Genomic DNA, 18750 nt, shown 5'->3' with positions numbered 1-18750 from the left:
TTTGGAAACACATTTTACACTCCGTGATGCTCAGATATACGGAAGCGTATATAGATGTTCTGTTGTTGTACCTATCCACCACAAGGCTAAGGATCATCTGAGAGAGAGTGTCTTATCCAACCTCAAGGCACACATGCGTGAGATATTTCGAGTGTAATAAATGCGGACCTTGGTGAGACCACGAGATTACTACAAGATGGTAAGTGATATTGAATCACAGTACATTGCAAGGTTGTATATGTTTACTGCTTTATACACGATTATAAAGATCCTGGACTAATATTGCGGGAAAATAGATATATCAACTTTTAGACAACCAATGTAAGATACTTGTAGCGCAACTGCAAGATCCTGGAAAACACCCGGCATGCCCACAGTGCACTTCAGGGTACCAGAGACACATAAGGCTACCCATACATACCAAAGACATGTGCATGAATCACATGGCTATACTATGCCAAATGGTCAACAGGAAGTAGCAAAGCCTATATGGGCTATAAACAAGGCTAGCACTAAAAGGTTGAATAACTAGTGAAATATTGTTTCATACACAGGTTATTGAATTTGTAAATATCCATGTATATGAATACCCCACTAACACATAACAGTACCTTCACGTACATACGTATAGGCCCTTATATACAAAATTTCATGAACAACCCACTAAAGCGATGAACCTGATTATCTAAAAATGTGATAGAAATTTTTCACTTTAGTTCCTTGTTAATACAAGCATATTGATGGACCAGGCATCTCTTGCCTTGACCGGGTCTAGCTGAACCCCTGGCCCAAAGGGCACTGCCCGTTTATCGCGTGCCTTGGCAGAAGGCTGTTTCAATGATTGATGGAGTCTTGCCTGTAGGGATGTCTATAGTTTATATCGATGCAGGGAGGCCCATTTCTCTGTTCGGTTTGGCTTCAACATTCTGAGCTTTGCATGATAGCATGCACAGGCAGGGGTAAAAAGAAAATGTATTAAAGAAAGCGTTTACAAATCGCAGCGTTCATACCGATTGTGATAAGATGCAAGATTATATATGTTCCAATTTGTCATTGTTGAGTAATCTCAACTGATGAATTCGCCTCTGGTTTCTGACCAGATAACATACACTGATGAAATGGTAATTGTTGCCTGATGGATTCTTCATTTAGGCGTTATCTAATGATGTAGGCTGATGGATTCGCCTCTGGTTTCTGACCAGATAACATACACAGATGAACTGGTAATTGTTGCCTGATAAATTCGTCATTGCTGCCTGATTTGATAATAAACATCGACTAATCCGCTATTGTTTCCTGATTTGATGAGAACACAGGTTGAATTCGTCAAGGTTTGCCTACGTGATTGGTGTTTGACAAGCCGTAATCAATGAATCTACTGACTTAATATGACAGTGGTGATATTTGTGAGTAGGGGAAACCGGAAGCCTCCGATTTTCACCATGTACCGAACAAAACCACGTTTAATTCGCGGTAGGCACCTAGATTCGAACTCGCGATCTCATGGGCAGAGTGTCTGGTAGTCGCAGTAAGCCAGCACTAATTATGTGAGCCAGTGAGATCCCAATCCGTCGATGTTGCCTGATCTGATGACAACAACCGTTGAACCCGTCAGTGTTGCTTTATCTGGTGATAACAACGGCTGAATCCGTCAGTGTTGCCTGTTCTGACAACAACAGCGGTACGTTCTGTCAGTATTTCCTGATTTAATGATAACAACGGAAGAATCCATCAATGTTGCCTAATGTGATGATGACTACTGTTGAATCCGCAATTTGGCCTAATTTGATAACAACGGATAAATACGTCAATGTTGCCTGACGCGATTATAACTTGAATCCGTCCATATTCTCTGACCTGATAATAACAACGGTTGAATCCGTCAATGTTTCCTGTTGTGATGATAGCAACGAATGAACTCGCCGATGTTTCCTGATCTAATGATATCAACGGATGAATCCGCCAATGTTGCCTGATCCGATGGATCCGTCAACGTTAATTGCCTGATCTGATGATAACAACGGCTGAATCCGTCAGTGTTGCCTGATCGGATGAATCCGTCAAGGTTAATTGCATGACCCACTGATATCAACCGCTAAATCCGCTAGTGTTGCCTGATCTGCTGATATCAACGGCTGAATCCACCAATGTTGCCTGATCGGATGAATCCGTCAAGGTTAACTGCCTGGTCTGATGATAAAAACGGCTGAATCCGCCAATGTTGCACGATCGGATGAATCCGTCAAGGTTAATTGTCTGACCTGATGATAACAACGGCTGAATCCACCCATATTGCCTGATTAGATGAATCCGTCAAGGTTAATTGTCTGATCTGATGATATCAAGGGATGAATCCGCCAATGTTGCCTGATCCGATGGATCCGTCAACGTTAACTGCCTGACCTGATGCTAACAACGGCTGAATCCACCAACATTGCCTGATCAGATGAATCCGTCAAGGTGAATTGTCTGATCTGATGATAACGACGGCTGAATCCACCAATATTGTCTGATCAGATGAATCCGTCAAGGTGAATTGTCTGACCTGATGATAACAATGGTTGATTCCACCCATATTGCCTGATCAGATGAATCCGTCAAGGTTAATTGTCTGATCTGATGATAACAACGGCTGAATCCACCAATATTGTCTGATCAGATGAATCCGTCAAGGTGAATTGTCTGATCTGATGATAACAATGGTTGAATCCGCCCATGTTGCCTGATCTGATGATAACGGATGAATCCGTCATTCATTGGTTTCCTGATCAGATGATAATATCTAATAAATTGGCATCCACGTTTCTGGTGACATATAGTTTTTCCACTTCTGCTCAAAAACCTTTCAATCATTACTTACCATATAATTCTCTTTATTTAATTTGGTTAAACCTTACACAGTGCTTTGTTGACATTTTAGACGAAACTGACCTCCAAGCATCTGATGTAACGCTTCAAAACGAACTGGCTGGAGCAAGATTTGAACCCGTAACCTACTGGATCAAAGGCTATAGTCTTCTGAACAATACAGAGTCTAAACCTTATGCGTGGATTTGCCATGCTTGAACGTAACCCTGATATTGGTATTCTGGCTTGCTGTAATATCCTGGTAGTTACATACATGTCCGCTTTAATTCAAATTTCTGACAACGGTTGTTTTGGGTACGAAATAATGTCATATCTCTTTGATCGTAAAAGACCGGTACAGTGTATAAGTATAGCAAGGTCTATATCTATAGACTGTTAATGAAAGCAAATTTGGGGATTCGTAAACTGTGTCCGATGTTTGTCACACCTGCGCAAATTTGTCTTTAGAACAACCGCGGATTGCAATACGTAAGTAGGTAATGTAATTACGAGCACCTCATTGAAGAATAATTGATAAACTACTTGTTCTGGTTACTTTAGGCATACAGATGTGCCCAAGCCAGTGCTTCTTCGCCAATGTCCTGTTTTTAAAGTGGGCGGAAGAATCTCAGTTCCGGAGTTGTCTGAAGGAAGTCTCAATGGCGGAAGAGCCGACCACAAAATATTCCCTTCCGTAAGTCCACTAGTTAGCGAATTTCACCCGAACAGGTAGAGCCGTCAACACACGTTATATACACAAACGTCATTTCTTTGCATAATTACCGAACTGTCCACAACTTGTTCTTGACCAGTGATGTCGCGTGTTCGAATCCGGCTCAAGCTGTTTCCGCTGCGGCTTAAATTTTAGGTCAAAGCTGGCGAAGGTTGGAGGCGGTGGATCACTTCACGGCCCAAGAATGTATGGTTTTTATCTCACACCTCAGTGCGTCTATAAATAATAACCTATGCATGTATTACCCTGTATGCCACTATACAAGCGCCCAGGTAAGAGGTAAAACGTGGGACATCCCCTTAAAGAAATCGGAATGCACAGGGTAAAACACCAACATCTGACACGTAACTGACAAACTTCCCCACGTGGGACGTAACAAATTTTTTGTGTTCAAAGATGAAGAGAAGTTCAAAGAACAGAGCAAACGTCCACACCAAGAGTCTTTCACCCCTTATTATCAACGAGATCGACTGTTAACCAGCGCATCATGTGTCTTACATCAATTAACGGCTGAAAGACAATCACGTACACCACTTGGCCACCGCCCATGCCCTAAAATAGTTTCACATTTTTAAACAAATTAGCACGTAGATTGCCTCAACAATTTTTTTTCTTTTCTCCAAATATAGGTCAGACATGCACCTTTGTGCTGTAGTGATATGTGACTGCCTATTTATGATATTTGTGACATTTATACACGTGCAGATTTTGATGCTACATGCTTAATTGGTAGATAGTGCATGTAACAACTGCGGTACTATTTCATCTATATGGTGCTGGCATTTTCTGATGATCCATTAAAGAACATGTGTGAAATATTAAAAACGTTTAAAGACGTAAATCTGGAAGAATTTCAAATTTAAGAGGATTATATGTTTTTTTTATGGGTCACCCTGTAATTAAACCAACATGTATGTGGAAGGATCCATTGAACAGGGAGATTTCCCCGCCGCCTTCACGCCTTTACATGGATTATCATGAAAAAACTTTTTTTGACATCGCTTGCTTTCACAAATTTAGCACTGGCGACGAAAAAATGATGCATCAAAAAATATACTTGCCAAAGACCGTTGGTTTTTTCCGGGCACTCCAGTTTCGTACACCAACTCCCGCCATCGTATACGCACGCATTTCTGAACACAAATCCATGGAAAAACGCAAATCTTTGCCTAAACAAAATCACCAAAAATATACATAATCATTTGTCAGCCTGCTCTAAAAATCAATCAGTCATAAAGGTCTGCCGCCTAATAATTCTTATGATTGAATGCATTTGTAGAATTCTACCGAAATTTTCAACACTAATGACTGCATGATGACTACATTAATGACTAATGATATATATGACTCCATATATACACGTATATATATATATATATATATATATATATATATATATATATATATATATATATATATATATATATATATATATATATATATATACAGTAGCACGGGAGGCTGCATTTAAACATTTTATTTAGAGTTGCTGGTGGGAAAAATTCTCTCTAAAAGATGTCTAAGTCGGGAAAAAAACATTGATCAAAGCAAAAACAAAAAGATCTCCACTGAAAACTCCTGAGTAAACCGAGAAATAAGTGGGAGGACTTGTGAGGGGTGGGATGCGGGGAGCCTGCAATCATCACCCCCTAGAGACAGCTCGCCCAGCCACATGGACAGGCCTGGCCCATTTGCACGAAGCCCTCTTAATGCAAAGAGCACGTAACTACCTAGGCAAACAGCAGTGTAAGCATTACGTCGCCATGGTAGTTACGTGCTCTTAACGTTAAAGAGGGCTTCGTGCAAGTGACGGACCATCGACCTCCCAACTTCAAGCTGCAATCCAGAAGCTCGAAAATACAGCTGGGGAGAGTCAGAGAAATATTCAACAGGAGATAACAGAAGTTAAAAACAGTTTGAGAAACTTTAACATAGTACTGAAAGAGGTAAAGGACAACCAAATGAAGAAGAGCATGAGCAGGAAAATAGTGAGCAACAATAAAAAGAAGAAAAAAAAGACAAATACTGACAGAATCCAAGCAACTGAAGACGCAGTTCTAAGGCTTGAACGGTATTCTAGGGGCTTTTACGCTTTGTTCTGTCGATTTGAGGAGAGACACAACGAAATCCCCAAAGAGGTTATCCAGGAGTTGATCCGTGGTCAGCTTAAATTGGATACAGTCAGCATGGAAATTGCCCATAGACTGGCTGTCTCTAAAGCCGGAAGGAGTTCGCGTCCCATTTTAGCTAAATGTTTCTACAGAGAAAACAAATCTAGGGTTATTTTGACAGCCAGGAGGGTTCTTTAAGGTACAATGTTATGCGTAACAGAGCAACCTCCATCCACCCTTCCAACTGGATTTAGAAAAGTAGTTCAGTGTCTCCAGCCGGTCATTAGAGATATTTGGGAGAGAGTCCTCCGCCCCTTGCTTTCGAGATTCCTGAGTGAACAGTGCATGCTTCTTCACTGAAGATATAATACGTGGAATGACAGATGACGTCCTGTCTTTATTTTTTGTTTATTTTATGGGTGTGTTTAGTGCAATGACTTCTGTCGGAGGCTATATCATTTTATTGTCACACTGTTTCCAATCTTGTTTGCTATCACTTGTTTTCCTGAACGGACGTCACACTGCGTTAAGACTGTGACAGAAAACTGTTACCGTCAGTTTTTAGCCACGCCCATTGGTTAGACTCTGACAGGAGCATCACTACTGGCTGGTTAGGTAAGCCACGCCCAGACTTTTACTCTTGATACATCAGTGACAAATAATAACGCGGCTGTCAAATTCGAAATAAGAAGTAATTGTTGCTTAGGTTTGTTTTTACCTACTGTGTGACGTTATACACACTGTAGGTATTTAGCTTTATATACTTTCCAGAAAGTCTCAATATTTCCACCAATCTATGTTCACCGGCATCCTCTCCTGTTAGCACACTCGTGTGTTACCTGTGTTGCATTTCATATTTTCTGTGTTTTCACATTTTTTTCTTTCATTGTTAGTGTTGTTTTGTAGAAAGATTATCCCATTATGCCAAAAGCAACATCATTAAATGTTAGAGGGGTCAGGGATAAAATTAAACGAAGGGAACTATTTCTGTAATTGAAAAATCAAAACGCTGAAATAATCTTCATTCAAGAGGTGCATAATTGCCTGATAGACGAAAAATTTTGATCACATGAATGGGGAAACTACATTGAATTTAATCATGGAGACAACGGAAACCTGTTAATGTCAAATCTTTTTAAAATCAATTTTTTTTGGTGATTTTGGCAGATATTTAATGCTGGAGGTCGAATTTTGATGGTCAGGCATGCATTTACCTTGGTAACTGCACATTCCCTAATGATTCAGGAGATCGTGAAGATGTTTTACACAATGTATCTAAAATTTATTAGTTCATGAATTTAACTCTAATAACATAGTATTGGGAGGTGATTTTAATACAGTCCTTAACCCGACATTAGATAGGAAAAGACTGTTGCGTAATCCAACAGGCTAGTTCGGCTATTCATGATCTGGTTGACATCTTTAATCTAAGCGATGTATGGCGAGAACAAAATTCTCACACATCGGTCTTTACTTTGCGCAGAGTTAATGATACACAGTCTAGAAATGATTTCTGGTTGACTTCTCGCATTGTGTCAAGACCAGTAATTGAGTCCAGTGTTATACCGAGTTTTAAATCAGGCCACAAAATAATCTCTCCTTCATTTGAGCTGAAAAAACCAAATCGTCATCCGAACTTTTTGATAATTCAATAATTCCCTGTTAGAGAATAAAGCTTTCTGCGAACAAAATTTCAATGTAGCAGAGTTGAACAACAAAGACCCGATAAATCTCTGGGAATTTAAATTTCAAATAATTCAAATAGCCATTAAACGCTCTAATGAAATTAATATTCAAAGAAATAAGGAAGAAATATACCTGATTAAAAAATTACCCATTACTGATACACAACTGCACGATTCCCGGACGGAGGACTTTGTAAATGAATACGACGAGTGCCAAAAAATGCTCGAGAAGATATATGAATACAAAGCTCAAGGTGCAATGATAAGATCTAAGATTAGATGGTCAGAGCAGGGAGAAAAATCAACAAAATGTTTTTGAATTTAGAAAAGGCTCGGTCAGACAAAAAGCAAACAACAAAACTTGTTTATGCTGACGGAAGAACAACACAATCACAAGAGGAAATTATGACCGAAATTCACAAGTTTTATTCATCATTATACACGCCAAAGCAAGGCCCGATGTTCAAGTTCGATGAAACCTTCGATAATTTATTCAATGGGACAAAGCCTCCGGCCTTGTCCGACGCCGAACAAAATTTACTGAACTCTTCTTTTACAGAAGATGAATTTGATGATGTGGTACAAAATCTCAAGGTCATTGTATCACCAGGGTTTGATGGTTTGTCAAACAAATTTTTGGAGTAGCATTAAACCTTTTCTTTTGAAATCATGCGGCCATTCACTCAATACTGGGGAACTAGAACTTCAGCAAAGACGAGGGTTATTAACTTCAATCGAAAAACCACGGAAAAATTCAAAACTGATTAAAAACTGGCGTCCAATCACATTGCTGAATTCGGATGATAAAATGTTTTCAAAATTATTTGCTAATCGAAAAAAGATGGTCCTAACTAATATAACTGATGAATCGCAAACCGGATTTGTGCGTGGTCGATACATAGGAGAAAACATGCGTTTTCTTCTGGATTTGCAGGATAACTATGGAGGTGATGGCCTTTTGCTTTTTCTTAACTTTCTACTGAATACTCCTTCCTGTCAAAAATTCTTCATTGTTTTTCATTTGTAAAAAAAACATATCAAAGTGGATAAATCTATTTTATATGGATACCTTCAGCTGTGTCTTAAATAAAGATAGGTCTACAAAGTGGTTCTCAAATTCCCAGGGAATAAAACAGGGTTGCCCTTTGTCCCCATATTTATTTATTTTGTGTGCTGAATTAATAAACATTAAATTAAGGGATATGCAGATTGTGGAGGGTATTGACATTTGTGGAAAAAAGGTAAAGGGCACGTATTTTGCAGATGACTCTTTGCCGAGAAACTTCGAGTCATTTAATGGGACACAGGATTTTTATGGAGGAATTGAGCTATTGAGCGGATTAAGATTAATTTACAAAACACTAACTTCTTAAGATTAAACCCAGCAAAGCTGTTTTAAAAAATATACGTACAACATATTGATGATAGGCTCAACATCGTTTCTGGGCCTTAGAATTTTCTGAGATCTGAAAAGACTGCATAAAGAAAAGTTAGATCCAAATATAAAGATATTAAAAACAAGACTTCAGATCTAGTCTGGAAGAGGCCTCACGCTGTTGGGGAAAAACATTGTTTCAAAGGCAGGAGGCATCTCAAGAATGGTTTATTTGGTCAGTGCTTGTGCTACCATTAAAAACACAGCACTGCAAAATAGTTAACTCAGAGAGTTTATATGGAATTATGAAAACGACAAAGTTAAAAGAAGTGTGATATCTAAAGATACGTTTGAGGGAGGTCTGAATTCTCCTTAATGTTTGAAAAGAAATACAGCCGGAAGTCGTTCCATTATATGATCAAATTGTTTAGAACAATAAACTCATTTGGAAAGGGGGGGGTATCTATTTAAGACGTACTCTGGCGAGAAGCTGGGGCTATGTATATTCGAGACTTGTTTGATGGAGCTGGCGCCTTTGAACCATTGAATTTACGTGGTCAGCAATATAGTATCCTAGTAACATACGGCAGCTATAAAATTTGGAAAACTCTGAAAACTGATATTTTGAAAAAATGTCTTAGGTCACCCCGTTGTTTCCCGTAAAGAAACAAGCTTAAATTTTGATATGACGTGCATCCAAGACGTTAGAATGGATAGTGACAAAATAACAACTAAATTCGTGTATGAACTTCTTTTAGATCATATTTCTGTAGAGACAGTCATTAAATGTGTCCCAGCTAATTTTCATTCCCCAGATAACAAAATTTGGCTTTTATCCCATGAAATTGGTGCAAACAACCACGTGAAATCAGCGCAATACAAGATTTAGCACTCTATTTTCCCATATAATAAGAATTCAGATAGATAAACAATTAAAACTTATTTATTTGATTAGTTATTTACGCCGTAGGCCTACTCAAGAATATTTCACCTATACCACGGCGGCCAACATTATGGTAATTAACTAGGTCTCATTCACTTCACTCACAGCACTAAATGAATCAAGCAATATGTTATTTATCATGGAGGACAGGGTTGGAGGACAACTGCTAGATGATGGTGTCTGCAAGTTGTTTCCCCCTTTCTGAACTAGGGGTAGAAATTAAGGCTTTCTTTCAAACTATTTAGGACTGCATTCTATTTCTACCCTCATAAAACAGGGTGATGGGAGCATTAATTCCCAAGTAACAACGTTTATTTAAGTAGGTCCTAACGATATAACAATAAAATCAAAGGTTTTTATCTTCTTTAAACGTGCACAGGTTGATTAAGAACAGTTTTGTGCCCAGTACCCAGACTGTAGGCCTACGTACTCTATGTGTACATGTTAGCATACAGTAGACTTATCGGTAACGAAGTTCATGCCATTTAGTATAATGATATTTTTCTAGTCGAAAATGACTACAAGTTGTTCTGTCTGTTTTGTGAGAATTTTCAATTTACACCGGTTTTTTTCATTGATAAATATTGCTCTGTTCCTAAATGGCCTGTGCTGCCTTTTAAATACGATGTAGGCTGATAATCGATATCGGGTCGACACAATAACACTTCCATCATATTTTGACCTTGCTTTTAGAGAAGTTTGAAACAAGGGGAGTAACTCTCAAGAACAAATTTTATCAGGATCAGAACCTCGCCGAGGAACAGTTTATTTGGAACTACTAAGTTTGTGGTGACAAAACACAATCGTTCAAAACAATACACCAGAATATATTGATTGAGAAACCAGCGCAGTGAAGATAAAAATGTGACTTTCAAATACGTTGCTGCGTCTATCAATGTTTGTGAGGATAGCTTTAAGTAGAGACGGGAGGAGGGAAAATGCGAAGTGATGTGAAAGTAGCACTAACAAAATCTCAGGTTATTATTCTTTTATTTTATTCTTTTTTTTTTTAAATTTGTTAACAGCATATAAAATGTTGCGATATCTCATGAATGTCTCTGTTTCGCAGTACTGGTACTGAATTTTTCCTTTTCAACACGTCGAGCTTTGATGCATGTGGTTAGGCCAGCGGGTCAGTCAAACAAACGTGAGTGAAGGTCATTTCTAAACCCAAACCCGGCATGAGTAGGTCAGCCGTTTAGCTTTACTCTGAATACCCACGCGTTGCTTACAGTAATCAATTGTCAGAGATGGCAGTTTAACCTGCTCAGTCATGTCCGCTGTTGATGTTTGTGTACGTACTCTGACGGTAAAAAGAGATCGATTTTGGCCCATATCGTTGAGCACTGAAGCCTTGCCTTCACTTTAGCCACGTGACGAGCGACTAACGGGACTGCGGTGGCTCCGGTGATCAAATATACGTCATTCGTTGTTTTCCTTTTTGTGTTTTTCATATGCCTTTTTTTTGTCTAAGCCGGCTTTCAGTACCTTTCGAGGACAAATCTCTTGCTTAATTATTTCGTGTCCTTATTTGTCCAGAGAGCAAGCCGAAACGCCTTCTGTCTGTATTGCGTTGCAGTAGGTGAGCCAGCTCTCCGAGAGCAGCTTTGAGGCTGTCCCTGTCAGTGATGGTACTGTTCGTAGGTCTGTTCTAACACAGATTGTCTGATGTCGTGGCTGTTAATGATGTAGGATGACATATGACGGCATATAAACTGTTCCCCTGCCTAGCGCTCTTTTTTAGTGATGGATTTATCAGGGACTAAGCGTTGAGACCACACTCATCGTACTCTATGACGTACAAGCATAATATATCACTCAACTGTCAGTATAGAAACCAGGGTACCTGGTGGAGGACAGGCTTTTGCACTGACCAACCTGTGGCTGTGAATGCAAGGAGAGTGTAGCATATGGGAACTTCGGCATCAAGATTATCACTCGTAACTATGACTTAAGGCTGCTGCCAGTTTTTCGGTGATTCTCCTTGTGACATATTTATTATGGGTTTAGTGTTGTGAAGAAGAAATCATTGTTGAAGCTGGAATAGCTGGTGCATGATCATGAATAGGATATGGATTCTATTTAGAAGAGAGAAATACACCAGTGACATTTGGATTGCAGGAACAGATTAGTTACTGTAATTACAGACAATGGATTTATTAATCTCATTATGTGTCACAAAGAAAGTATTCCAGTAGTGTTGGGACTTCGTTGCATCTGGGCCATTGCTATTCGAACCAATGCACATATGTGCCTACCTCAACTCCAATAGATCATTTAACACATCTCAGGAGAATTAAGCATCAGAGCTGTAATGTGATTGTGCACTCGGATAACATTATTGTAACTGTTACTCGCCATCAGTCTGTTAAACACCCTCACCTGTTTTCAAAATGCTGTCCAGGATTGTAAAGTTTCGCAAGGACTGGGTTTTGGGGAGAAGTATGAAGATTTACAGGACAGAGGAATGGATGTACCGGACTATGGCACAAGGAACAACCAGGATAGCGGGGAATCCAAGCAGCCTATGCCTGCCTCACCAACATACGGGGAAGGTAGGTCACCATTTGGTCTTACTGGCTGCTCCAGTGGATTTGGATGGCGCTCTCAGCATAATAATGCTGTCCGCCATTGTATAAGTGAATTATTCTTGAGTACGGCATAAAACTCAGTCAATTAAATAAATAAATAAATAAATAAATAAACTTACTACAATAAGCCCCCTAGGGAAGAACTTACTCTGGCACTCTGGTTTCCTCCATCCTTGAATTGACGGCTGCCTTTATGATTGAATACCTCTCAAAGGATAAGGCCGATGAGGTTAGCACGGAAGTACAAGGAAGTCTGTAAAGCCTGTAATTTGAAAGTAATTTGTCCAGGCCTCAAAAAGCCTGGAAAAATCAGTGGTTTTTACAGTTCAACCTGGAAAAGCTTTGAAATTGAGGCTACAGAACTGACCTGAGCTGCAATTCATAGTATGCTAACATTCTCTTGGAGAAATTTGTTTTCCAACATCTTTCAAATTTTAGTAAATGGCTCTGAAAAGACAGAATTTGACATTGCTCTGTGCATGTGTAAGTGTAGAATATGTATTCCAAGTAGCCTGGGAAATGTGAATTTTGGGAAAAGCCATGAAAAAGCTTGGAAATTTGAAATATTGAAGTTTGCATACTCTGTGGTAGGTCTGCCGGACATCAATGCCTAAATTACAGTACATAATAATAGAAAAGCACCACTCATGGGGAATGTTTTCTTGGAAAAATCCCTTATATCTCCACCGACTGCACAAATATTTCCAAGTTGCTGACATAAATAAACAACAATCATTTCAGAAACCTACACGATACAAGAAGCCATTGATGCCATTGGATTTGGGAAATTCCAGATAAAACTCTCCATGCTTGCAGGATTGGCCTGGGTGAGTAGCAGTGCGGGAGATGTGGATTCATGAATACTTGGAGGACTTGAATTTTGACGTGAATCAAAGAAACAATTCATGAATCACAGGATCAATCCATGGAGGACCTGAATTTTGACGTGAATCAGAGAATCAGAATGCATGATGTCTTGTTGAACCTCCAGGCAGAAATACTGTAGACAGCTTTGCTGTTGGTGGTTTCGTGATTGTAAGGTGCTTTGCCTTTCAAGAAATAGGTGACTAAAGACCTGGGTTCAATCCTATTTTCAATTTGAGAAATTGGGAAAAATCCCTGAATCCAGGGTTGCTGAGGGGCCTTGTTGACAAGAAGCGGTTAATGGCTTCTCTTGTGTGGTTTTACATGAAGCTTGCTAGACCATTTGCCTTCAACCAGTATGAAGTAAATGTACAGTATGTCACATGTGGAAAAGTTTCCCAGTATTTTGCCAGTGGTCTGTGGTTTATTCCAGGTGGTAGGACCAGGTAGTCATTCTTGAGTATGGCCGAAAACATCGGTCAAATAAATTAATAAACTAGTATAGGAAATGGTAGGAAATTTCAGGGTACATTATAGCTAATGTTTCATAGTCTTTGGTACAAATAATATATTTAGGATATATGTTTTGTGACAGATGGCAGACGCCATGGAAATGATGATCCTCAGCATACTGTCCCCAGCCCTACATTGTGACTGGCAGCTGCCCACATGGAAACAGGCACTCATCACCACGGTAAGGCCCATAGTTGTATTATCTGTTCCCAGCAATACACTGTGACTTACAGTTTTCCACATGGAAACAGGCACTCATCACAACAGTAAGGCCCATAGCTGTATTATCTGTTCCCAGCAATACACTGTGACTTACAGTTTTCCACATGGAAACAGGCACTCATCACAACAGTAAGGCCCATAGCTGTGTTAACCCTCCCCAGCAATACGCTGTGATTTACAGCTGTCCATATGGAAAGAGGCGCTCAACGCCACAGTAAGGCCCATAGCTATATTATCTGTTCCCAGCAATACACTGTGACTTACAGTTGTCTGCATGGAAACAGGCATTCATCACAACAGTAAGGCCCATGGCTGTATGATCTGTCCCCAGCAATACACTGTGATTTACAGCTGCCCACATAGAAACAGGCACTCATCACCACGGTAAGGCCCATAGCTGTATTATCTGTTCCCAGCAATACACTGTGACTTACAGTTGTCCGCATGGAAACAGGCATTCATCACAACAGTAAGGCCCATAGCTGTATTAACCCTCCCCAGCAATACGCTGTGATTTACAGCTGTCCATATGGAAAGAGGCGCTCAACGCCACGGTAAGGCCCATAGCTGTATTATCTGTTCCCAGCAATACACTGTGACTTACAGTTGTCTGCATGGAAACAGGCATTCATCACAACAGTAAGGCCCATAGCTGTATGATCTGTCCCCAGCAATACACTGTGACTTATAGCTGTGCACATGGAAAGAGGCACTCCGCACCACGGTAAGGCCCATAGCTGTATTATCTGTCCCCAGTAATACACTGTGATTTATAGCTGTGCACATGGAAAGAGGCACTCCGCACCACGGTAAGGCCCATAGCTGTATTATCTGTTCCCAGCAATACACTGTGACTTACAGCTGTCCACATGGAAAAAGGCACTCAGCGGCACGGTAAGGCGTATAGCTGTATTAACTGTCCCCAGCAATACACTGTGACTGTCAGCTGCCCACATGGAAACTGGTTGTTAAAATACAACATAAAAGAATGCAATGATGTCAGTTTTCATCTTTCAGTTCTTGCCTGACTTCATGTTAAAAAAGGGGTAAAGTTGTTGTGAAATAACAATATTTTACAGAGGTCAATACTAGTCATTTAAAGGTTTTCATGTGCAGCATTGTGTTCATACCAAGAAGATGCAAAAATAGTGAGAAGAAGCTGGTTTAGTTGTTAGACCAAATTTATACATGTATGCATGGTTAAAATATTCGGTATAAAGTTAAAAAAGGATGCCCTTTCTATTTTTGTGACCAGAATATTGCAGCTCAGAGTAAAGCAAGTTGTACACATTGAGAAAATCCAAAGGGTTGCCGTGTTACCAATTTTAGCCAATCAGGTGCCAGTTATTTCTATAATCCGAGAATGCGCATGGTTCTGCAGATGTCACACAGGCACTGTTTTGCGTTTTAGCCATGTGAGGTACTAGTGATGAGACATTGTGTGTACAGTTTCTCTAACATAGCACATCCCATCACCTGGTAAGAATACCTGATTAAAAGTTGGTTCATTGAGTTACCATGTAAGCATGTCAGAACAAAATGACTGTGATCGTTTAGGTCTTTTTCCAGTCCTCCTCCAAAATAACTAATGGGATATTAATTGTAGTCTTTTCTTTCAAAGGCCTGTAAGTTTGCATTATTACCACAAGCAAAGGTGATAATGATGATGTTGGCTGGGATGTGTAAACTTTGGTGCACACAGTATATGTACTTGCACAAGGTCACAGAATATATGTACATGTGCAAGGTCACAGCATTCATGCACACGGTCACAGAATACATCTACATTGTCACAGCATACATGTACATGTACAAGGTCACAGCATACATGTACAAGGTCACAACATACGTGCACAAGGTCACAGCATACATGTACAGGGTCACAGCATACATGCACAAGGTCAAAGCATTCATGCACATGGTCACAGCAAACATGCACAAAGTCACAGCATACATGCACATGTACATGGTCACAGACAGGTACAAGGTCACAGCATACATTTATTTATTTATTTGATTGGTGTTTCACACTGTACTCAAGAATATTTCACTTATGCGATGGCAGCCAGCTTTATGGTGGACGGAATCCGGCCAGAGCCTGTGGGAAACCCATGACCGTCCACACGTTACTGGCAGACCTTCACACGTTTGGCCAGGGAAGAAGCCAGCATGAGCACAGCATACAGGTACAAGGTCACAGAAACATGTACAAGGTCACAGCATACATGCTTAAGGTCACAGCATGCATGTTCAAGGTCACAACATACATGTACATGTACACGGTCACAGAAACATGTACAAGGTCACAGGTTACATGTACAAAGTCACAGCTTACATGTACAAGGTCACAGCATACATGCACAAGGTCACAGAATACATGTACAGGGTCGCAGCATACATGTACCAGGTCACAGCATACATGCACAAGGTCACAGCATACATATACCAGGTCACAGAATACATGCACAAGGTCGCAGCATACATATACCAGGTCACAGCATACACGCACAAGGTCGCAGCATACATGTACCAGGTCACAGCATACATGTACAAGGTCACAGCATACATATACCAGGTCACAGCATACATGCACAAGGTCGCAGCATACATGTACCAGGTCACACCATACATGTATGTACAGTCCTTTATAGCAAAGCATTACAGAGCTCTGAAAGACACTGATCTGTATTCTGTTGTCATACAGGGTACATCTTGATGACAGACCTGTTGGCTGTACATGCAAGTAGTCAGGGCATTCTACAATGTTCTACAGCAAGCCTCTAAGGGATTCTGATCTGTGGGGCCAAACATTGGCAGGGTACACTATAGAGCCATGAGCAGAGTGATATTGAGTGTCAGTGAGCCACAGGCCTGCATTGATCGAGCTCTGGATAGCTGTATTATATGATCTCAGCTCTGACACACTGCGGAGGATTTATGTCAGTGTTATTTCACATCTCAGGTGTCGCTCAGTGGTCCACAACGGCCGTACGTCAGCGGCTTGTACCAGTAAAGGCTTTTATCAGGATAAGCCTGAACATGTAAATCCATGCCTAATCTCACACCTCCGCGGAGCAGAGAAGCTTGTGAAACCCTGGAATTAATCTTAAGCTGTAACCATGCTGGTTCCAAGCCATGGTGGACGCAGTATAATGCTGGTGGCTCAGATTGCAGGCTGGCACTGCCCCTTATTATGACAGTTCACCGTGCAGAATTGCCCTCCCTACACCATTCCTGCATGCCAGGTCACCATTTTGTAGACCAACAAGCGGTCACTGACCCTATCCCAGACACTATCCCGGGGGACTCGTATTGCCACCATCACATCCATGAATTAAAGATGTGGCACTATATATTGTTACTTCAGTTTCTCATGAATTGATGCTGGAGATGTGCTAAATAAAGCTATTGTAATACATTATGAGTGCTGCTAAGGTCATGTGTGCTAGCTGTAAAATGTATAAGTACATTGTATGCAGGGCCAAGTAGAAGACATCTTGATGCCCATTAGAGGTCTCCAAATTACAGCAAACCCTTAAAAGGCCAAATTAAATTATTGGAAATTGTACATGATACATGTAATTAAATTTAGACTAAGTGCAAAGAAAACACTGCCGTAAAGTCTATGTCAGATGAGAGATCATTCAACACAGTACCCAAAGATGGTTGGGTATATTTTTGGGGAATTTTTTTCAGCGGAGTAAAAGACTTTTGAAAATTTGGATTTTATGATGGCCCTTTTCTGACCAGTGATATCATGTAATGTTTTTGCCATGTAATACAGCCACAAAGGTTGCTAGATTTCATTATGTAAATACATATACGTATAGATCTATGAATGCATTGGCAGAATGGACGTTGAAGCAAAATTCAAGCAAAAAATATTTATTTGACCTCACCAATTCCTTCTGCGTCACTTCAGACCACTACAGAATCTGGTGTATCAGAACGATTTTAATCAGTTAGAAAAATTCTGAAACAAAAAATAAATCAAACCATTTTCCTTGACATTGTCTAAGGAGATGATGATTATGTGTAGGCTGATAAAATGACAGTGGCTTACACATTCTTTTTGTGACCCTACAGATGTACTTTTGTTTTGTCTTCAAAATGAAATTAAGAACTTAGATGCAGGAACAATGCAAAGGAGGTTGTTTTTTTTCATATGCCAAAAAAGTGGAGTAATATAAGGTACATATTCCATTTAGTGTAGAAGAGGAAGATCTTTATGTCTCCTCCGAAACAGATAAAGTGCATGTATATGTCAGCTCATGTGAAGCTCAAAATCAATCTGTTATAGTTGTAAGATTGTGGTTTTAATGGCGTTAACACAGTGATGGTGACTTCCTTCATGCAGGTTGATTCTACATGAAATAGATGTATTCATGTATTACAATAAAATATGGGCTGAATGTAGGAAGGTTTGCCAGCAACCTGCGAATGGTCAGTGAAATATCATTGAGTACGGCATAAAGCAACAATCAAATAAGTAAATATAATGAAATACAAGGGCGAAGTTGTTTGATATTTCGAACTTCTCAGATTGAGTGAGTGAGTGAGTGCTTTGGGTTTAACGTTGTAATTAACATTTTTTCAGTCATATGACAACAAATGAATCCTTACAGTGCATGTGATTTACCTCCTTGTTGCCGGACGGATTTCCACCTCTATTTTATCTAGTGCTACTTCACTGAGATGCCGTAACGAAGGCAAGTAAGCCGACCCGCCCATGCCATAATACTGATACGGGGCAACCAGTCATTGCACTGTCCCCTTTAAGCGAGGAAGTTACAACTTCCTCTTTTAAAGTCTTAGGTGTGACTCGACCCAGGACTGATCCTGGATCTATCCCTCCTGAAGCAGATG

At 40.1% G+C, this 18750-nt stretch overlaps 2 protein-coding genes across 3 annotated transcripts in view; one reads left to right on the top strand and one right to left on the bottom strand.

Moving 5' to 3' along the window:
* Positions 1–18750, bottom strand: part of LOC135476539 (uncharacterized) — a 324624-nt gene that overhangs the window by 81003 nt on the left and 224871 nt on the right. The window lies entirely within an intron of this gene.
* The window catches only part of LOC135476181 (synaptic vesicle 2-related protein-like), a 41103-nt gene continuing 32979 nt past the window's right edge, over positions 10627–18750 (top strand). The window contains exons 1-4 of the mRNA XM_064756115.1: positions 10627–10671; positions 12099–12249; positions 13027–13112; positions 13745–13843. Of these exons, the coding sequence (XP_064612185.1) occupies positions 10633–10671; positions 12099–12249; positions 13027–13112; positions 13745–13843 (375 nt within the window). The 5' untranslated portion in view covers positions 10627–10632. The remainder of the gene's footprint in view (positions 10672–12098; positions 12250–13026; positions 13113–13744; positions 13844–18750) is intronic.

Source organism: Liolophura sinensis, chromosome 10, assembly GCF_032854445.1.
Source record: "Liolophura sinensis isolate JHLJ2023 chromosome 10, CUHK_Ljap_v2, whole genome shotgun sequence".
NCBI classification, from domain to species: domain Eukaryota; kingdom Metazoa; phylum Mollusca; class Polyplacophora; order Chitonida; family Chitonidae; genus Liolophura; species Liolophura sinensis.
Note: the sequence above shows the minus strand (reverse complement) of the source record. Positions and strands in the feature narration are given on the sequence as shown.